This window comes from Xyrauchen texanus, chromosome 10, assembly GCF_025860055.1.
Source record: "Xyrauchen texanus isolate HMW12.3.18 chromosome 10, RBS_HiC_50CHRs, whole genome shotgun sequence".
NCBI lineage: Eukaryota > Metazoa > Chordata > Actinopteri > Cypriniformes > Catostomidae > Xyrauchen > Xyrauchen texanus.
In genome coordinates, this window is record NC_068285.1 from 27753997 (window position 1) to 27777251 (window position 23255).

The window sequence follows — 23255 nt, forward strand, 5'->3', positions numbered from 1 at the left end:
CAAGGATTTATACAGTAGGCATTGATATGTTGCAGCACTGATATAAGGGTCATTATACGAAAACGTGCCATTTCCCACTTTTAATGTTTGATTTTCAAAGTACTGTTTTGAAAATCTTTAAGCCCCTTTTTGGATGAAGTAGATCCTACCTCTCAGGAAAATGTGCCGTGCCATCTCAGGCTATCTTATTTTTTTTTACTTTTTTCATAAAACCAACGTAAATGTGTGTGTTTGGTCAACCCTGTTACCGACATATTATTTACTTTTTGAAAAGGTTTTAAATACATGTATAGTTCAAATATGATATACTGTGAAAAACTCTCCCAGCATCTTCTGTTTTAAGAAAATTTTATGGAAACAAAAATAAAACACCTAAATTCAACTTTGAGTGGATTATTAGCCTCTCTTACAATAAACATATACAATTAGTTGATTACTTTTTTATTTTCATTTTTTAAATGATATTAGAATATTATACAAGTAACAGGGTTGACACATCAGAAACAGGGTTGACAACAGTTACCGTATTGGTTATACTGCTTGTTTGAGTAACAGTTATGGGTGTAATTTCCTGCTTCTATCCTGAAGGTGAATGGTGATGCAGCGATTAGTCGTTAGTCCTCAACTACGTCCACAACAACGTTTTAAGTACTGGCGCTCAGAACCGGAGCAAAAGGACTCGGTAAAGGAAAAGCTAACTGTTGAACATGTTTGGCCATAACAGAATAAACAAAAGCCACTAATGATCACTTAATGTAACATTCCTGTCTGCCTACCCAACAAGTTTTGACCAGATGTCTTTCTGTATTTCTACATGCCGTGCTGTTACATTAAGAGGAGCAGGAATTATTCTTAAAATGTCATCAAGTATGTACCAGATGCTGTCCTCACGGGCTGGCCAGAAATATCTATTCGGGCCAACACAGTGCATGCACTTCACTTGGGCATATCCTTCATCTTTTGCCACGATGATTCCTGGGTAGATCTCCTTGTCATATGTCAGGACACACCATTTTCCGATAATCTGGTCGTCATTCCAATCAGTCTCCTGGGGTCCCTGAAGTTCTTCTGTCAGGTGCTCTTCTGACTGGATTGGTTGAGGTCTGACTGGTGTGCTTGAGGTAGCTGACAGTGGAGGGAAGGTGAAGTGGTGAGTGTTGAAACATGTGCAGGACAGGTTTTTCAGTGTAGCACACAGACAGCTGACGTCCCTGGCGATCAAGTGGCCTTTTCTGTTGGTGACTACTTGGTGTATTCGCATTGTCCCAGGGACCGATGGGATGTTTGCTGGAATGTTACGGTATGCATCCACAATATTCTCGGTTTCCACATAAAAGAGCTTCACTGTGGTGCCAGTGGTCAGTAGCGCTCGGTAGAGTGTGATGGCATCAGGGATGTCACGCCCTTGACTCACAAGCTGATCTGCCAGTCTTTTTAACACTCCCCCAACACCATCAGGAGCACCCTTGCCGTGGCTCGCTTCAAAGAAATTCCAGGTGCCACTCTCAAAGCCCCTCTTGCTCAACTCAGTACTGAACAGGAAGAAATTACCTTTCTGCCTGTATTGAGTACAAGGGCCATCACTGAAGAAGTGGACCACAGACACAGATGGATGATGGGCTTGTATGTAGTCCAGTACTGGTTCAAGATGTTGCCAGATTGCCGGTGGACCTTTTTGCTTGGATTGAGAGATGGTGCAGAAGCAGAGAGGGCTAGCATTGTCACCAACATATAACACACCTGTGTGCATTGTTGCCTGTTGGTGTGAGGCACCGAAATGTACAGCCTGGATCTCGGCACTGTATTTGCATGAGTAGTTTTCCGAGAAGTCCACATGTATAATGCATTCATGTGAGGACCGGCTTCTCTTTAGTTTTCTGGAGAATGAGAACTGCTGCTTGATGTTGAACACATGCTTCTTGAACTTATGCAGCAGGCACGTGAAATGCTAAATGAGCTCCTCTAAAGAGCTTTCGATTTGTTTTTTTGCTGTCACTTTGAATGACACAGCCTCATTTTCTTGTGGCATTCTGTTCTTCTCTTTCTCCTCCAGTACCCACTGTGTGTATGTTATACGCATTGATGCATTGGTAACAGTATCCAGTGGGAAGCTTTTCAGTTTGCATTTGGGACACTCTCCATACATGCACTTCTTACTGCTGGTGCTGCAAGATACCTCCTCTATTAGCTTCTCAAGGTTTGAGTTGGGAAGCAAATTTAGTTGCTTCAACTTGTCAACCACAAAGCCGAGGTTCTCATGGATTTTGCACATGCAAGTATCTGTGTCTTGAATGGTTGGATGTACAACCCAGAAGGGACGAAGTCTGCAAAAGAGAGTGTAGGACAAAGCTCTGTTTGCATTTTCAGACTGAAACTTTCTGTGAAGGTTTAACATTGAATCAACAAGAAATCTCTTCTGTTTTTTTACTTTTTTTTCGCATTATTGTCTGTTTTCTCCCAGTGGTGACCCGACTGACATCATCCCGGTCATAGAAGGCTCTGATACTTGATTTTATATGTGTTGGAATGCAGAACTAATTAATTCATTTTCAAATGAGAGATAAATCTTGCATTTTAACAAATGATTTTTCTTATAAACTATGTCAATATCTATGAAAAAAACCTAGACTTAGATTTTGGTGGGCTTAATAGGTACACTTGGCACTTCCCATCAGTCATTTAGAACTGAAGAAACCTCTTGGATGAGAGGCAAAACATCTTCAAATATGGAAGTACCAAGTCCAGTTGCCCTTGATTTAACCCTTCTTGGGTATACAACATGGGTAAGACACACAAAATCATACTTTCGTCAACCCTGTTACCCTGAAATGGTAACAGGGTTGATGAAAAATGTTATTGGCGGCTATTACTAGCCATGAGGTATTGGTAATGACACCACATTATGTGCCTTAATGAGAGGCTTAAATGTTGTTATATATGTACCTTTTTAAATATGTACAAATAACTTTTTAACGTATGCTTTTCTGGTAACAGGGCTGACACAATGAGCGTGTCCCCGTCTTTCAGACATTACATAAACTCAAATAAAATTCATAAAAAGAAGAGAACACTTACTTGTCTTCTACCATCAACTTCATGAAAGGCAGATGATGTCACTTCCTGGAACTGATGCAACTTTTGGAACAGTCCATTATCTTTAAAGAGGTGTTTTCATAAAAAGTAACAGGGTTGATGAGAACCTAGGGACCTGACTAAATTGTGTTTTTTTTTTTTCACAATTTGACATGTTAAGAATAAAATCAATTCATGACTAATGAACTGACACTTAAGGCTTTATACAAGTATATGTTTTTTTTATGATAGTTTGACTTTTTTGGCCTCGATAGCAAGTAGAAGTAGAAAAATCATACTGAGGGACAGGCCATTTTCAACATTTCTGCAAGATGCTTTGCACAAAAATGTGATTAAAATCCTTTAAAAACAAAAGATACAGAAATTAATTTATTCTTATATTATGAGACATATTATGGAAACTAAATTATAAAATATTTTATTTGTTTTATGGTTTATTAAGATTTATGGAGCTTTTTTTTCTGAGGGACACAAAATGGCACGTTTTCGTATAATGACCCATAAATATGCAAACTTTGAAACTGAGGTCATAAGAGCCCATAGTTACAGATTCACGCTGAAAATGAATGAGTTTCACCATAACACAGACAAGCCCACATTATCATTCTCTAAAACATACCTCAACGTGTTTTCTTATGTTGGAGCTGCAATTTTAATCTTGAAATATATCATAGTCTTGGTGTAAAATGAAGGCATTTTGTGCGCTTGCTGCTGTAGCGTTGAATGCATGTAGCGTGCAGCTCTGAAGTAAGAGTTCCATTCAAAAATCTCTCAATTATCCATTGTTAATTGTTAATTAACAATTATTAAATTAAAACCAGTAATGTAATGACAGGTACGCTACCCATTGTAATGAAGTAAAAGTCTTTTTTTTTTTCATCAGAAATTTACTTAAGTGTGAAAAGTACCCACAATAAAACATACTCATAGAAGTTATTTTTTTTTACCAAAAAGTTACTCAAATAAATGTAATAGACTAAGTGTAGCACATGACTACCCACCTCTGCAGACTTGTACATTTGTCTTTTTGTAAGATTTTCAAATAATATTTTGCAAGGTTTTTAATGTTGTGATTCACCTCAGGTTGGTTTAGAACTCTTTCATGAAGGATTTTATTAAATTAATTGGAAAAAAACTTGTATTGCACTGTATATGTACATGTATGTTAACATTTGATTAGAAAAATTAATAAATAAAATCAAGCAAAATCAATTTTAACCATTTAAGACAAAACAAAAAAAGAAAAATGTAATGAAATGAAAAGTTATTTTCATAGACGGTGTTACTTTGTTTTGTACTGAAAGAGATGCACTGAAAAATTACTATTAAATGACTTCTTTGACCCTGGACTATTTATAGTCTAAATATGGGAAATATTTTACCAATGCAATCCAAAATACACAACAGGACCACACACACTGAGACAAACAAATAGGCCTTTACGTTTATGTCGTGATGCTTCCGGTTGGAGAGCATTTCTACAAAATCAGATATTGTGTGTTGTGACAATGACAGCTCATTGCAGTATGTATTCCAGAGTAAATTCCTGCCCGCTTTTCAAATTCAGTGTGCTGAATCAGCCATTTTTTACAACCTGTCTCTCACACGTCATGTTGTGATTCTTTCACAGGGGGAGCCAGGAGCAAACGGGACCAAAGGGGACAAGGTGAGTCTGTATTTTGGCAGGTTTTAGGGAGGGACATGAGAAATCTCTCCAATGATAGCAAAGTACATGGGATTGTTACTTAAAGGGATAGTTCACCTAAAGATTATATATATATATAATTTGCTTACCCTCATCTCATTTCAACATACACGTTGTGTCCGAAATGACGATAGAATCCACTTTAGAAAGAGATGCATTTCCAAAAACCGTAGATTTTAATTGGGTTTATAAATATACAATAATACTGATATACCACAAAATCCTCTCTGAATTAAGTTTTGCCATCTATGTTGCTTTCTTTTTAGGGTGAACCCTGTACAGGCTGCCCTGTCATTGGAGATCTTCCTGCAGGTATTCTGAATCAGTCTAAGAAGGGAGAGAAGGGAGATCCAGGCGTTGGACAGAAAGGAGAGCAGGTGAATGTGTTAGAGTGGAACTTTAAAGCTCATTAATGGCATTTAAAAAATAAAAAAGAACTTCCACATCACTTCCTCCTACACGTTCTGCACTGCAATAAATCACAATGCAAACACAAAAGTGTTTATCAATATCTGTGTTTACGCATGAGTTTGCAGGGATGCATATATTGGCTCATGCATAATCTCAGACAGCCCTGATCTGTGTAACTCCACACGTTTGGCTCAAAAATAAGCCTCATGCACAAACTCTTTAAAAAATGAATGTTACAACAGATGGGGGAATTAATCGGCCAAGGCTAGCTTTCATTTTATGTTTGATAAACAAGAGAATATGCACTGATCTTTTTCCGCTTCCTCTGTTTTACATTTTCTCTCTCCCATTTTTTTTTCTACCTAATATTCTTGTGCACATATACAGGGAGAGCCCGGTCAAAGTGGCCTTGCTGGATTGAAAGGGGAAAAGGTAAACTAAGCAGAGCACTCTAGAAACCATCATATTCTGAAGGATTTACTGTATATTTGGTCTGATATTTCTTCTCTTTCAATTACTTCATGCTTGATGATGATAGATACATACAGTACCTGTCAAAAATGTTGGACACACTTGCATGTATGTTTTTCATGATGTTAAAGACATCTTAAAGAATATGTCTAAATACTTGAAATTAGTTTTAAAAACAAATACAAATTGTGCATGAAGATTGAATTAATTAATTAAGTTTGGCCGTAGAATAAAGGAAAAGCAGCCAACAAGTGTCCAGCTTACATGGGAACACCTTCAATACTTTTTAAAAAGCATTACAATTTGTTACCTTGTGGAGTTGGTTGAGAGAATGCAAAGAATGTGCAGAACTGTATTTAGGCAAACAATGGCTTAATATTATTTAAGGCTTACTTAACATTTTTGGTCACTGCTTAAATCCCACTTTATACAAGAGACCACTTAAAAATGTGTAGGTATGTGTTTGAGTAAAATAAAAAATGTTGTTTTATTCTATAAATTACTGACAACAATTCTCCCAAATTCCAAATAAAAATATTGTCATTTAGAGCATTTATTTGCAGAAAATTACATTAAAAAATGCTGTGTTTTCAGACCTCGAATAATGCAAAGCAAACAAGTTCATATTCATTTTTAAACAACACAATACTAATGTTTTAACTTAGGAAGAGATCAGAAATCTATATTAGTTTGAATAACCCTGATTTTCAATCACATCTTTCATGCATCTTGGCATGCTCTCTACCAGTCTTTCACATTGCTGTTGGGTGAAATTATGCCACTCTTGCTGCAAAAATTCAAGCATCTCAGCTTTATTTGATGGCTTGTGGCGTTCCATTTTCCTCTTGATCGCATTCCAGAGATTTTCAATGGGGTTCAAGTCTGGAGATTGGAATTAGGTGCTGACAATAGTTCTAATGGTGCATCCATCTGTCTATCAGCCTATCTCACTCTTTTGATGTTTATTTGGTTATAGGGTAATGCTGGCAGCAGAGGACCTGAGGGAAAAACTGTGAGTTAAAATTATTACATTTTTGTTCTACACTAATAATTCATTCCTCTGCTTGAATCTGTGTAATATGATTAATATGATCATGGTAATATTTTTTTAGGGCAAACCAGGTCCAAGAGGGCAAAGTGGAAAGGATGGACAGAAAGGAGCCATGGTGATTAACTCAATGATTTTTGTTTTTTTATTCTGTGCATATTGTTGTGCACTGCATAAGTTAGCCAGCAAGGAGACAAAGCTAATTTACACTGACAGTTTCCATGGTCATGGAAATCCAGAAAGTATCAGAAATAAAAAAAAGGGTTTGTAGGCCTGGGTAAGTTATTGAAATGAGAGATGTTTTCAAAGTCATTACATTCATAATGTCCTTACATTTTGTAGTTTTACTCCACTCTATGTTCTGTTGACTAGATATTGTTCCTTTTATAGTGCATGTGTAGTAAAACTTGCAAACCTGCATGATTGCATCAGTCTGTCCATTGAGTCCTATCTTACATTTTTACAATAATAATTATAATGATTAAAATCATATTAATTCAAAAGATTTTTACCTGAAATAAAATAGAAATCCACATTTGTAAACGTAAAAAAAAATATCAATTTTCAGTTATTATATATTGAGTGTTCAGGGAATTTATCGGTAAAGAGGTGAGGGAACCCTGTAGTTCATTTACCATTATCTAACTGAAGGGACATGTTGGATATATAGAATTGCATATTTATATGAAATAATTATATATTATTATTACATTCATTCAGGGAGATCCTGGACAACCCGGTATAGGGACATCTGGTCCAAAAGGTGAAAAGGTGAGTGAACATTTGTCTGTGGTTATAAACTACAAATCTCTTATTTGTTAATGGTGCATGGGTGTGTTTACATGGACATGCTCTGTATCTTAGGGAGAGTCATGTGGTGTGTGCCAAACCAATTCTTCTGAGGTGGGAGGAGGCCCATATACAATAAAGGTCAGAGGGGAGCCTGGCCCAACAGGGCCACCAGGAGAAGGAGTCGAGGGCAAGCAGGTAAGACTCTCTTTTACTTACTCTATATACGGGGATGTTCTTGATCAGGGGTGCACACACTTTTTTGCGTGATGATCTACTTTTAAACGGCCAACTCAATAAGATCTACCAAAAAAAAAAAAAAAACTTTCATTTTTTTTTTTTTTAAATGCTTGTTGGGACTACTGCATGTATCCCTACATGGAATTACTATTCTAATTAATAAAAAAAAAATATATGTAATAATGTTCAATGTTGATATCGTTTACCTTATTCTGATGACTTGCACTGAATGGAATCAGACAGTTTTGCATAATCCGGGCAGTAGCTGCTGGTAGCTAGTCTCAAACACTGCTAGTTTCGCAATTTCGCGCTCTGTTCTCAGAAGCCCTTGGAAGGTGCGGACCTAGTTGTCATGGCAACTGAATAAAAACAAATCTCTCCTAGTCAAAATTTACTCCTTGTAGAACGAGTTAGGATGGGCAAGGAGGAAATGAAGACGTAGAGATCTTTTCCTAAGCAGACTTTTAATGGCCACAGCAGTGTTCACAACTTTTATATTTTTACAGCATTCAACAAACATGCAGGACCTCTGTACACGCCAACACTAGACTCACGCGGCTGCTCTTTTTCTCCCCCGTCTGGAGGTTCTGTGGCCGTTTTTATGCCACCCTCCCCATGCTCACTGAAATTAGAGACAGGTGTTAGACATAATTTGGCTCAGGTGCAAGCGCCCTTACCGCTTTCTACCCCGGACGGGCGCTTGACCACGCCCCCGCTGCCACACTCGTCAAGTGCAAGTCAGACAGAAACTAAAAGAAGGAAATACATTATATATATTTTTTTATTAAAAGTTTGTGCGATCTACCAGCATTGCCTTTGCGATCGACTGGTAGATCGCGATCGACGTATTGGGCACCCCTGTTCTTGATGATGGTATGTTGCTGCTTGGTCTCAGTGTACCTGTACAGTTTTGAAATTGATGAGCCCAAACCTCACTGACCTTGCTTCAATGTTGTTGTATCTACAGGGGCCACCAGGACTTCAGGGGTTTAAAGGAGGGAAAGTAAAACAATTTTTTATTATTATTACTATTATTATTTTGTATTATTATTTATTATTATATATAGTATGGGTAATTTTCTAGACATCCAGAATATATTTGTATGCCAATATCAGGGTGATCAGGGTCTACAGGGAGACCCAGGTGTGGCTGGTACACCTGGAACCCCAGGACTTCAGGGTGAACCAGGGAGATACGGCCTTGATGGACTAAAAGGAGAAAAGGTCAGTGTTTGATGTGGCAGTGATTCTTGAATGTTGGGTCACAACCAAAAAAGGGTTGCAGGTCTGTTTTGAAAGGGCCACGAACAACAGAAAAAAAATGCTATTTGTATCCTGATGCAAATAATGGTATATGCTATTTACATTCCCAGTGCAAATAGTGATAGATATTATTTTCACCCCAACCCTGGTGCAAATAATGGTAGATAATAACTGCACCCTTGTGCAAATAATGTAAAATACTATTTGCACCCATATAAAAATACTAACATACAGTATGGGCAACACTGAGGTGTGTTCATTGTGTTTATAGAGTCCCACAGACACACAACATTGACACCTACCATAATCCTAACCCTAACCCTACCTTGGTTTTACTGCAGTAACCAGTTTCACCATGGCATATTTTAGTAACCACTGAATTAACCATGGTTACTATATTACCATGATAATCGAGTATCGAGTTTTTAAATTTACCAGTATCGAGGTAAATTTCATATTTCTGCTTACTAGATTCTGTGTCTGTAACGTAGCTTGTAATTTAACTATCTATCACTGAGATTATTGGGTTTGATGTGAAGATTAAGGCAATGTTATCAATAGGGCTGGGCAATAAAACAATCTTTATGTTTATCTGAAAAAAGAGATTTGTCCTGGATATCGATGAGTAATTTTCTATACTTAGCCTATGTTCTACATCTAGAACGGGGGTGTTCATTACACTGATCGCAATAGCAAGAAAACTGCTGGTTGGTTGATATTTATATAAGAGATTTACTTTTTATTTCCTAACATCTGTAGCTGCGTGCTGTTTGATTGACAGGCGGCTAATAATTGCACGCTTTACATGCGTATGCTCCAAGTATGCACCTAAATGATAAACTACACTTTATAATTCCACCAATGCCCGTCTTGATGAGGATTTTATGTAAAAGCAGTAGGTTATGTCTAAAGTGAGAGTAAACAGTTGGACAAAAAGCATATTTGCTTCAAATTGTTGGACTTGAAGTGTGCACGTAACCGATTGAGCACTGTCTAGTAGGCTATGACATATAAAGGCTATTAATCAAACAACAATATTAAGGAAATGAGAAAACCATTCACTACTTTTGGCTGAATAACTTGAGTAGCTTTAAATGTATTAATGTAATAGAATAAAACAGTGACATTTTTTAATAATATTTTCAGGTTTTTTTTAATAATATCGACCCCTGATGTTGAGATGGAGTTAATTTGTATAATAAATTACCAGGAAAGCATTGATTCAACAAGGTGCTGAAAGCATTCTTTAGAAATGTTGGCCCATATTGATAGGATAGCATCTTGCAGTTGATGGAGATTTGTGGGATGCACATCCAGGGCACGAAGCTCTCGTTCCACCACATCCCAAAGATGCTCTATTGGGTTGAGATCTGGTGACTTTGGGGGCCATTTTAGTACAGTGAACTCATTGACATGCTCAAGAAACCAATTTGAAATGATTCGAGCTTTGTGACATGGTGCATTATCCTGCTGGAAGTAGCCATCAGAGGATGGGTACATGGTGGCCATAAAGGGATGGACATGGTCAGAAACAATGCTCAGGTAGGCCGTGGCATTTAAACGATGCCCAATTGGCACTAAGGGGCCTAAAGTGTGTCAAGAAAACATCCCCCACACCATTACACCACCACCACCAGCCTGCACAGTGGTAACAAGGCATGATGGATCCATGTTCTCATTCTGTTTACGCCAAATTCTGACTCTACCATCTGAATGTCTCAACAGAAATCGAGACTCATCAGACCAGGCAACATTTTTCCAGTCTTCAACTGTCCAATTTTGGTGAGCTCTTGCAAATTGTAGCCTCTTTTTCCTATTTGTAGTGGAGATGAGTGGTACCCAGTGGGGTCTTCTGCTGTTGTAGCCCATCCGCCTCAGGGTTGTACGTGTTGTGGCTTCACAAATGCTTTGCTGCATACCTCGGTTGTAACGAGTGGTTATTTCAGGCAAAGTTGCTCTTCTATCAGTTTGAATCAGTCGGCCCATTCTCCTCTGACCTCTAGCATCAACAAGGCATTTTCGCCCACAGGACTGCCGCATACTGGATGTTTTTCCCTTTTCACACCATTCTTTGTAAACCCTAGAAATGGTTGTGCGTGAAAATCCCAGTAACTGAGCAGATTGTGAAATACTCAGACCGGCCCGTCTGGCACCAACAACCATGCCACGCTCAAAATTGCTTAAATCACCTTTCTTTCCCATTCTGACATTCAGTTTGGAGTTCAGGAGATTGTCTTGACCAGGACCACACCCCTAAATGCATTGAAGCAACTGCCATGTGATTGGTTGATTAGATAATTGCATTAATGAGAAATTGAACAGGTGTTCCTAATAATCCTTTAGGTGAGTGTATATTAGCCTTTATCATGTTTTTTTCCAATGCCTGATAGAAAAGTAACAACCTTTGCAGAGCAATACTTCAGGCAGAATATTCCACCAGTCACAAACTTCAGAAAATTGTGCATCATGCATTAGAAAGAGAACACAACTATTTCTGGGTTTAAAAGATACAATAACTAAATCAATGTGGAAAATTGTATCTCAAAAGAAGGACAATGTGGCCCCCCATGTGCTACTTAAAGAAATAGTTCACTCAAAAATGACATTCTTTTATCATTTACTCACCCTCATGCCATCCTTGATGTGTATGACTTTCTTTCTTGAGAACACAAATTTTAATTTTTAGAAGAATATTTCAGCTCTGTAGGTCCATACAATTCAAGTGAATGGATGCCAACATTTTAACGCTCCAATAAAGTTCATGGTTATATAAGGGATTCCAATGTTTCATATGTTTTTGTACAATTCATCTTTTTTTCTTTTTATTTGTTTTGTCACCACTTGATGCACAGTGCAAAATCTGGGTAGTGAAGCAAAACCATTTGAGAACATGCATATTGCCAAGATCAATTACACTGTAGTAAATTACTGTCCTTTACAGCATATTCAAATATGAATTATTCATGTAAAATTATTATAAGACTAATGCATTGGTAAAAATATCTTCCCAGATAAGCTTTCTAGTTTTGACCATCTGTATGAACTGGATTTCTGCTCCCCTGCATTTTCCCCTCTCGTAATGAATGTGTGCGTCTTTGTCACCAGGGAGATGCGTGTGACAGCTGTCCATCTCTCCCTGAAAGAAACGGCAATGTAGTTGTTTTACCAGGACTCAAGGGAGAGAGAGGAGAGCCAGGTTTGCCAGGGGAGGGCAGAGAAGGGAAACGGGTAAGAGTTTTTGTTTTTGCTGTAAAGGTGCATGCTTTCTAAATGAATAGTGATTTCTATGGCAAGCCTCCAGCTAAGGCAATTATAATTGTTCATAATTAGGGAAAGAGATAGTTTGTTCTAAACCATTTACCCTAAAGTATTAATCTTTTTCTTTTTTCAGTATTCTTAAACTCTACTGTGCTGCTACACATTAACATTGCCCCACTTGTCAAACAAGTAACAGCAAGACAGCAATGCTAAATTAATTATATATTAGGATTTAATATGCAGCATTATTTTAATTATTTGGACTTGACTCAGCAAGGCAGAGTTTATGTTTGATGCTAAAGACAATACCTGCTGCCAAATATCATGCTGAATATGAACTCATTCTGCTTTATTTCCGTTTTATAGGGTAAAACAGGCTCACCTGGTGTCCAGGGGCCTCCAGGGCTCAAAGGCAGTCAGGTAAAGACTAGGCTGCATTTCCCAAAATATCGTAAGCTAAGTAGATCATAGAAACCATTGGCGCCAATGATCTCTACAATCAACTTAAGCTTGCGATGCATGTGAGAAACGCAGCACTGGCTGATGTGCAAAGAAAATGCAATTGTGTGCTAGAATGAGAAGAGTGACTGTGAATTGTGATTAAATATTTTTTTATTATATTTTATATTATATTAATAGGTTTTTACTTTGTTTGTGTTAGGGTGATGCTGGACCTGCAGGAATTGGTCTTCGAGGCCCACAGGTAAATAAACAGCCACTGAAATCATAAAAAAAAAAATTACATTAGCTTAACTGATTTTGAGATTCATTCTCAGTGATTCCATTGACATCAAACTATTTTTAGATAAACGTGCATGCCTCCACGATATTTATATAATTATTTTAATGCACCAGTCAACTGCATTTTTTTTATGTTCTCTCCCAGGGTGAGCAGGGGCCTAGAGGTTTTCCTGGAGCTGCTGTAAGTGTGCAAATATTCTTCTATTCTTTTTTTTTTTTTAATAAAGAAGGATTCTCTCTTTAGTTATGTTGAAATGGGGGGATGTTTGGGACCTCTTTGTGTTATCAGGAAGAATTTCTCCAAAAAGATCTGATTCATCCAATCACAGTGATAAATAAATAAATACAAAACTATAATAATAAATGCTACAATAAATAAATAAAAAACAGGCTTATTCATGTTTTACATTGTCATATACAGTATTTAAATACCAATATTTTGACTGAACAAATGGTTTGTCCAAAACCTTCTTGGCAATCTTTTCGTCAGTGCCTGCTTGCATTCTATAAGTACTTTTACCAAATGTAGAGGACGTGTGTCCTACAGGGTCCTGAAGGACAACAAGGACCTGCAGGGCCAGTGGGACCAGTGGGGCAGAGGGTAGGTCACCACCACAATGGCAAAGTGCTTTTCAAGCCAAAAGAGACCCTCACCATTTCTGACTTAATATATTGCTTTCCATCGACAGGGACTAAAGGGAGACAAGGGACCACCAGGGCCTCATGGGCCAATGGGAATGGGAGCAATTGGACCTCCAGTAAGAACACGCGTGGTGGAAAGGTTTTGATTACCGATTCTTCATTTGACACATTAAATATTACTATTATTTGTGTGTCTGTATGCTTGGTGTATTAGGGTAGAGATGGTAACAAAGGGACATCTGGAATCCCAGGGCAGGATGGAACCCCTGTAAGTAAACATCTTTCACATCTGTACTTCTATTACCATTTTATTTCTCAGCAACCTCTTAATTTCATCCTTCACCGTATTCCCAAATCCCACATTTTCTTGGCATTGACTCACTCTGTGATTTATAACTTTTAGCAGCCATATTGTCTTTTGTTAAATCATAAGGAATCAAGTTACCCTTTATCTTCTGAGATCATACTTTCGGAAATCAAATCTTGCCACTCCAAAAAGATTCTCGAAACATTATAATTTGACCGCCCTCATGTACATTCTGATGACAATTTTGTTGTCCAGAAACTTGGCCGGCCCAGTCACAGTGAGCTAAACAGGAGATAGCATGATCCTTTTATTTTGAATCATTCGAAGAACTAACTATAACAGAAAACAATATGACAAAACTTTAACTATACTTGGCTGTGTGTACCACCTGCTGCTCTGTATCCTTCTAAAGCATCTCATGTTAGAAACATGTGGCATGATGTAAATTATTTCATCAAGATCCTTGATCATTTAAGTCTGATTCACCACTTATTGTATTATGAATCTGTCATATTGTTATGCAGGCTTTGCAAAGGTGCCTTTATTGTGGGATGAGACAGTTAAAACTATATTTGGCAAGTGCACCAGTGTTTTTAATTTCACATCCCAAGGAGGCTTTTCTATGCACAGTTTTAGTGTAAGGGAGAAGGGGGAAAATGGTCATGATAAACAAAATTTTGGCACATTATAAGTGGACCTCAGACTCAATTATTAAATGACAAAACACTGTATGATATGACCCCTTTAAACACTTTTCTCTGGAAACCAGAGATGGCATCAAATGAAGTTATGTCAGCCATTGAGACAAAGGCAGAAAGAGTTTGTCTCTTGCCACAGCTTGTCTCATTAAAAAAAACCAAAGGCAGCGTCATCTGTTCTCATTGCATCAGATGTTATTTACCTGGCGCTTTCTCATAGAGAGCTTGAGGAGGAAATCCAGAGACAGACTCGGGTCATCTCTAACTCTGTTTGGATCCCTAACAGCAACACATTGCCTGCTTTCATCACATCACCTGTCGCTGCTTCTCCCTGATCCACACTCATCTCACAGGCCCTGAAGAGAAATACACAATAACACTGTCTAACCGAGCCCTCTGTGTGTGTGTGTGTTTCTTCTTGTCTTTCAGGGAGCCACTGGGCCTAAGGGTGACAAGGTAAGTGTCTGGATCATTGAGCTGTGGAGAGAATTTGAAAGTCTTTCAAAACAGTGAGAATATGGATCTCTTCCAAAACTTATCCAAGCTGCCTCTAAGGGTCCGTTCACATGAATGCATTTTTGCATCTGTCTATTCTGTTTTTATTTGTTTTTCTATGTATAAAATGTGTTAAAAGGACGTCTTTGATTGTTATGCAACATCTCAATGTTCTGTCAGTGTCTCACAAACTTTAAGATGCTGCGTTTTAAATAACGTGTATTCAGAAATTTGTTTCGCCACATCTAGCTTTTTTACACAAGAAGGCATTCATTCTGAACGGCCCCTGTGGCAGTTTCCTAATTTTCATAGAACATCATCAGTGACACTCTACATAGGCAGTAACTCACAAATACAGCCTTATGTAGGAGACTCGACTTACAATTGACTGAAATCGAGATCGACATTGCTACATTACAAAGTTGGTTTACCTTTCTGCAATCTGTGTGATGTCCTATCAATCACAAAAATACATAGCACACACTAATATACTATACAATAGTAATTTGTGGTAGCACTCTATTTTGTAGTGCCATTGTTACACATTTTACATGTTACTATTATTAATTACTATAGTAATAGTAATAGTTTAGTAATAGTATACTGTAGTAATAACAATAAAATATGTAAGTTTATTAGTATTGATATGAAATAATGTGTGACCCTATTATTTCTTTTTTATTAGAATTTTTTTTTTTTATTGATAGTGTTCAGTTTTACAGAATTGCAAGTATATTTATAATCAGGTTAAATTGGTGCGGAGCAAGTCAAGTAATTTTTTTTTGTATAGCGCCTTTCACAACACAGCTTTACAGAAAATAATTAATTAACAGCAGGAAACCGATGGAGTGCGTACTCCAGGTAGGGAAGGAGGTATTGCCCCAAGTGAATGAGTTCAAGTACCTCGGGGTCTTGTTCTCGAGTGAGGGTACAATGGAGCGGGAGGTTGGCCGGAGAATCGGGGCAGCGGGGGCGGTATTGCACTCGCACTATCGCACCGTTGTCACGAAAAGAGAGCTGAGCCAAAGGCAAAGCTCTCGATCTACCGGTCAATTTTTGTTCCTACCCTCACCTATGGTCATGAAGGCTGGGTCATGACCTAAAGAACTAGGTCGCGAGTAGTTCTTTAGGTCATGACCCATGACCTAAAGTGAGATTAGGTCACTTTAAGCGGCCGAAATGGGCTTCCTCAGAAGGGTGGTAATTCTCCCTTAGAGATAGGGTGAGGAGCTCAGTCATCCGTGAGGAGCTCGGAGTAGAGCCGCTGCTCCTTTGTGTCGAAAGGAGTCAGTTGAGGTGGTTTGGGCATCTGGTAAGGATGCCCCCCAAGCCGCCTCCCTAGGGAGGTGTTTCAGGCACGTCCAGCTGGGAGGAGGCCTCGGGGAAGACCCAGGACTAGGTGGAGAGATTACATCTCCAAACTGGCCTGGGAACGCCTCGGGGTCCCCCAGTCAGAGCTGGTTAATGTGGCTCGGGATAGGGAAGTTTGGGGCCCCCTGCTGGAGCAGCTGCCCCCGCGACCCGACTTCGGATAAGCGGTTGAAGATGGATGGATGGATTAATTAACAGAAAATGAAACTGTAATATCTATAAAGTCTTAGAGTCATCATTGTGTAGTTTGATTAAATAAGATTATGACGTGTGTATAAAAATAAGTAATTAAATAATAATTTTATTTAGAAACCCAGTGAACAAGCCGAAGGCGACTGTTGCAAGGAACACAAAACTCCATAATATGTTACTCTGATGATCTCATTATGTGGGCCTGTTCCCCTGGGCCTGTTGTAAACAGCATGCACATAATACCAATATTACTTGTTTATGTGCAGTGCAAGTCAAGGTTTAAAATTATTAAACTAAGTAAGTGTTAAGGGTCCATTTGTTTTTAAACAAATATTTTGTAAGAACTGTAAGTCCATCCTGGATTAACTGCAGAAGTTCACATAGTTGCATTGTGCATTGTTTGTTGGCTGATGAAGGCTTTTGTTGGCAATTTATTGATAGTCTATGTATTCCATTTTATGAGTGTAGTCCATCATTAGACCAAGGTGCTGCAGTCCGAGATCAGTGAGGTGCTTTGCAGTTCAAACGGCAGGTCATTTCGGTGAGGTCAATCCTTTGTCCAAGGTTCATACGATTGCATATGAATGATCCCATGTGGCAGAATCCTAAGAATGGGTATTCCGTCACCTCCGATTGCAAAAAGAAATGGAAAATAATATGTGACCGGGCGGAGGGCGGGACCAGGTTGTGATGCTGCACACTCGACCCTCAATCAGGCTAATCAAGACTCCGAGAGGGATAAAGGCCGACTGGAGGCTGCAGTGCAAGAGAGAGAGAGAGAGAGAGAGAGATTATGGGAAGCTGTTCGACACCTTTGTGTGTTTGTCGTTTGATTTAAGTTCTTATTAAAATCTAATTTTTATTGTCAATTCTGTTCTCGCCTCCTCCTTTCCTTTAATCCCTTTACACTGGTGCCGAATCCCTTGAAGGAGGAGGGATGCGGCGTAGTGTAGTTCTCGCCGCTACCATCCACTCCAAAGGAGCAGCCGTGGCCGTGCAAGGGGAGGAGGGGCTCCACACCAACTGCCTGGAGTGGTTACCGCTGCCAGGGGTGGGGGAGACCCCTACCGTCCACCAAAAATGCGCCGGGGTATTCCGTCCGCCAGGGTCCGGAGGACTGCCTCCGATCCACCCGGGGAGGCACGGCTGTCGTCCGCTAAATGGTGGAGGAGTGGCCGAGGACCAAGTTACGGCATATCAGAGAACCGGCGAGTAAGTCTCTCTCTCTCCCGCTGCTGCTATGCATTGGCCTTTCCCCCTCTATTAAATTTGACTTTGTTTTTTAGAGGGTACTGCACTGTTATAGGGAGTACCCCCAGTGTTTTTAATGATTGTTGTTTCCCTCTCCCTGTCCCCTCCCAGATTCAGGAAGGTGGGGATGACCTGTTGGCAGACTTGCTTTTCCCAGGGAAGGGGGTGGTGTACGTCATGCCGGGGGCTCACCAGCCTGAGAGAACATGGAAGGAATATGACAGGGCGGAGGGCGGGGCCAGGTCATGATGCCGCACACCCGGCCCCTAATCAGGCTAATCAAGCCTCTGAGAGTGATAAAGGCCATCTGGAGGCAGCTCATCTAGGATGCCTTAAAATGCTGCCTGCTGAGGCAGCTCAATGTGTTTTGGAACAGAGCTCAAGTGTCTGTGTTTGTGTGTGTTTGGAGGAATGAAGGATAGGAGGAGTAGTGTTTAGAGGGACCAGCTGTTCGGACAGTCAAGTGTCCACCCTGGAGACACAAACAGAGGTGTAGGAAGTCTGACAGAAGAGTTTGACATTGCTAAAAAAGAGAAAATAATGCCCTTGGCTGAAACAGAGCTATTAATTGGTGAACATAACAGCTGTCATCTGTAATCTGCCATCAAAGAGAAAGAAAACGTGCAGATGGGAGATGAGAAAGAGAGAGCTCGAAAGCAGAGCCCTGGAAATACTTCATCCTTAAAAGTCCTCTGTTGTCTCCCAGACTAATTTGTCTAAAGACAGAGGAAAGTGGCCGCTGATATCAAATGATGCATATTCCTCCTAAGTGTGATGAAGTGCTCTGTCATTCCAGTTGAGTGCCAGGGTAGAATTTTTAAACAGAGCCTTTTGTAATTCCCATGTCATGTTATGTTGTGGCATGTACTACTATTACTGGTGATTTGAATGCTGGGAATGTAATTAGTGGTGCTTGCTATTGTACATTTCTTAGGTTTAGTGATTCAAGCAAACCCCTAAACCTAAGTCTAACATTCTAGTATGTAATCCCACACCGTTTGTGCTATGGAAATGATTGATACTTCTAATTGTGCTTTTTTAAGGGGAAAAAAATCAGACAGTCGGACTGAAAAATAACAGACCTAGATAAGGTGATTGTAGCTCCGCTTTAGTACACCTCGTAACCACCCATAACACCTTAGCTGCCATCTTGCAAAGCCCTAACCACCACACAGAACATCCAAGCAGTTACATTTCAACACGCTAGTAACCACTCAGGACATCTTTTTGACCTCTTGAGCATATCACCAATCAGAACATCACTGTGACCAAAGTGTTTTTTTTTATTATGTTTTTTTTTTTTTTATGTCATAGGGTGAACCAGGAGAGTGCAACTGTCTGCATCATACATTCCCGGGAACTGGTGGGCCTGTGAGCTAATGCTTTATTCCATTGGTTTTAATCAGGAGAACATTGATACACTCTCACACATACTCACTCAAAGAATGAATGCTAATACATACTGCACGTCCTTTATAGGGATAGTTCACAAAAATAAATAAATAAATAATTTATTTATTTACTCACCTTAAATTGTGGCATATACTACTATTACTGGTGAAAACCACATGACTTTCTTTCTTCCATATAAAAGGAGGCAGCGAGTTATTCTCAGTCATGATTCACTTTCATTTAATCTTTTCTCCGTACAAAGGAAGTGAATGGTAACCAAAGAAGGTTTGGAGCAACATGAGAGATCATGATCATTTAGATCATGGAATTTTCATTACTGGGTGAAACTATCCCTTTAAATGCACTGACTTGGCTTGAATAAATTTGATGTTGTTCTCTGTAGACCTGATGTCATTTGTAGTGCTTTATTTGATTGCTCTTATCCTGCAGGGTGTCCCAGGTGGTGAGAACAGGTTTCAGCCTGGTCCTCAGGTGTGACTTTCTCTTTCACTCTCTGTCTGTGCCTGATTCTCATTCTTTCTCACTTTCTCTGACTTATCATGTAGTTAGAGGGAATTATGTGTCCTCTGGTGCAGAAGAAACTCTGTTTGCAGCAACTTAGAATGTGCCTCGTTCAGTCGGGATGTAAAATTGCTACTATCTATTATATAATACACTTTTGCTTACACAGCCACAGCTTAATCAATGGGAATCAACGTAAAAACATTTAATCACTGATTCCAACAGAATCATTATGTGCAATAGATTGTGAAATGCTGATAACAGACCTCACAATCTTGGCTTGCCTACATCTTCCCTACATCTTGCCTACATCTTGGCTGCTGTTTGGCATTTCTCTCCTCTCATTTACATAAAGCTCTCGCCACTTGCTTTTTAGTGCTGGCAATTGCAAAGACTCCCATGTGAACCTTTTGCTCAGCTCCAAATCAGTCTCATTGCAAGTCGTATTAATAATACACGATAGCAAAATTTTACAAGTTGTCTTATACAAAATGTGCAACTTTTACTCCCATAGTGAAAAATTATGTTATGTAATTTTTCCTAAGTTTAACCCCAAACACATACCTAAACATAGCCATGATATGTAACCTATTACCAAAACCCTTAACCTAACCATGATTTTAATAGGGGGAAAAAACAAACCTTTCTGGACCATGAAAGAAAGTGTTTCGAATGACACGGTGGGAAGTGTATTACAAGTTGACATACATCAGTCATTGTATTATTATTATTGTGTAGCCTAAATAAATATGCAATGAGTGAGCAAATTTGTTTGACAGAAGTGTTGGATCAGAGGCTGGCTGAATTTTTATGCTTTTAATACTATATATTAATTTGAAATTCTGTTGCTGATTGGTTGTTTTAAAAATCGTACATTTTTCTATGCGCCAAGTCATACAATATCCTTTAATTTTGCCATCTTGCAATTTTATGAATTCATCTGAATTAGGATGAGTTCTCATGTGACTACAGTACATTGTGCAGCCTGCTCAGCTCCGCACCAGTGGACACGTACGGGCAGAGAACAAATATCTGCTGCCTCCTTTGTTTGCGTCTTTGCATACTGTAAACTCCATACTATAACACTGTAAAACAGCTACTTGATTTAGTCTTAAAAATTTAGTCTTTTATGTTTAAATGTTCCAGACCTTTTAATAATTCCTAATACTTACTTTTGCTCATTCCAATGTGTTATATGTGTCTCAGGGGCCTCCTGGACCACCAGGCCCTCCAGGTCCTCCTGGGCCCCAGGGCTTCATTGGAATCCCAGGACCACAGGTGAGTATGAAACAAAAACTCAAATGCAATGCATTGGCATCAGGGTGAACTCTCCGCTATATATGTCTGTTCCTCTTCTGTCCCTCTCTTTTTCTGTGGCTTCTGCATTTGGGCAAGCCTGCATGGGTTACTAAGGGCTTTAGCCAAAGCTTATTTAAATGCACCAATAATGTTACGTTTTCTGTAAAAGTTCACTGTTTATATAGTAGTTAAATAAAAACACATTTTAATGTAGCAAATAATTCCAAATAGATAAAATCGGCAATAATTAAATGTTATATAAATATAATGTCACATTAAATGTAATGATGTTGTCATAATTCACAGCATGTTAAATATGCACTGTAATGTAATTCATAAATTTTAAAAACTGCACTGTTAAATTTGCACTAACGCTTTAAAGGGGCTTCTGGGAATTTGTTAGTGCGGTGGGATGTGCTTTTAAATGCCTGTGCTTTTAAAACGTTATTTAAAGTAAATATAGACTTAAATATAAAGCCTTAATATATAGCTAAAATGTTGTACAAAATATTAATAAAATGTTATGTAAAATGTAATACCTTAATTCAATTAGTGGTTGGGAATCATGCTGCTTTTTTTCTATTTTCTATTTAACCATGCCTAGCTCACTGTGAGGTCATATTCATAATTATTCATATTAGATATATTTTAAGTATTTGCCCAGCTGAGCAATCAAATTGTGAAAGTTAAATATGTCCGATACCTAAAATAATGTTCAGTATCATTGCTATAATGAGTTCTCATTTAAACTCAAATTCTTCTGAAAGATCTCACCGTGAGCACTGTGTGGTCTTTAACCTGGTATTGTGTTGATTTCCCAAGCCTCAGAAGAATTGAAATTTAAAACTAGACAGAGCAAGCAAAATTTAAATGTCTACTCCAAGCTGGAACACAAACCAGGAGAGGGTCCAGGGCTTTGTCTACTTTCCCTCTGCCCCACTGGAGAAGAAGGTGTCCAGAATGTGGCCATAAGCTAAACCAATTCAACCTCAGTTCCTTCTTACAGGGTATCCCTGGCATCGATGGCCTAGCAGGGAAACCGGGCCCACCCGGCCAAGCAGTGAGTAACCAGACAGGAGGAGGAGCTATAGTGGCATCCAATAGCTTTATTATATAAACACAGAGCAAGGAGTCTGATTGGTCAACATCTGTAATTGAAGGGGAGCGATCAATTTTCTGAATTCAGTTGAGGAAATTAACTGTGCAGAGACTCAGAGGTGATTCACAATGAATATAACAAACATATATATTTTTTATATAAAACAGAAACCAGTAAGCATCACTTTGAACAGAAACCATTGTATCAGCACACTTTGAGTTGCTTCTGTTGCAGTGCATCCTTTATGGGTGCCGAAGGTCCCATTACCATTTCAATGTTTACTCTCAATCTCTGAGGCTTTGTGTAATGGTAAACACTGCCGTTGTGTTGAGTTACAGTTAGGACAGCCATTATTGTGAGTGATGTGCTGTACAGAAAGAGCAATTAGATCTTTAGTTGAGAGCGGGATTTTGGCATTAATGGCCCTGCCTCTCTGCACACATATTTTCTCAGCTGGCCAACGGCCCATCCTGGAGTCAGATCTCAGGCCTTGAAGCCTGCAGTGGAAATGTGTCTGGACTTTAGTCCCAGCACTGCTCTACTTCTATCAACAGACTCCAACCACCAAGTTCTTCCAGAGCACAATCAGAAAATATGCGTATGAATAGTGTTATTCATTTAACTCTTTGTTTGCCAACCTTCTAGCAACAGATCAAGCTAATCCCAAAGATAGTTTAGTTAAGGGATAGTACACCCAAAAATGAAATGTCTGTCATCAGTTCCAACTGCTGATGACTTTTTGAAGAATGTACTGATCATTCTTTTCCATGTAATTGCAATGAATGGGACTGGAGCTTTAAAGTTCAAGACGGACAAAAAAGCACCATTCAATTTTCATAAATGTGGTATGCTGTATTCCTATACCTATAATTCCTATATTTCTATACCTCCAGAGAGCTCTTTAATCAAGAACCGCTGAAACCGGATCATTCAGTCAGTAAGTCAGCATGAGTGTTTCATTTACAAAT

The 23255-nt window shown here is 38.9% G+C and overlaps 1 protein-coding gene across 6 annotated transcripts in view; it reads left to right on the forward strand.

The window, feature by feature from the left end:
- The window catches only part of LOC127650128 (collagen alpha-1(XVI) chain-like), a 128163-nt gene that overhangs the window by 79431 nt on the left and 25477 nt on the right, over nt 1-23255 (forward strand). For 3 of the 6 annotated variants that reach the window (XM_052135317.1, XM_052135318.1, XM_052135322.1), the window contains 21 exons: nt 4724-4759; nt 5065-5175; nt 5597-5641; nt 6657-6692; nt 6793-6846; nt 7449-7499; nt 7593-7715; nt 8725-8760; nt 8874-8981; nt 12126-12248; nt 12645-12698; nt 12940-12981; nt 13165-13200; nt 13567-13620; nt 13709-13777; nt 13876-13929; nt 15096-15122; nt 19290-19346; nt 19818-19859; nt 21096-21167; nt 22195-22248. In XM_052135317.1, coding sequence (XP_051991277.1) covers nt 4724-4759; nt 5065-5175; nt 5597-5641; nt 6657-6692; nt 6793-6846; nt 7449-7499; nt 7593-7715; nt 8725-8760; nt 8874-8981; nt 12126-12248; nt 12645-12698; nt 12940-12981; nt 13165-13200; nt 13567-13620; nt 13709-13777; nt 13876-13929; nt 15096-15122; nt 19290-19346; nt 19818-19859; nt 21096-21167; nt 22195-22248 — 1284 coding nt within the window. The remainder of the gene's footprint in view (nt 1-4723; nt 4760-5064; nt 5176-5596; nt 5642-6656; nt 6693-6792; nt 6847-7448; nt 7500-7592; nt 7716-8724; nt 8761-8873; nt 8982-12125; nt 12249-12644; nt 12699-12939; nt 12982-13164; nt 13201-13566; nt 13621-13708; nt 13778-13875; nt 13930-15095; nt 15123-19289; nt 19347-19817; nt 19860-21095; nt 21168-22194; nt 22249-23255) is intronic. The other 3 variants (XM_052135321.1, XM_052135319.1, XM_052135323.1) reach the window with 3 other exon arrangements.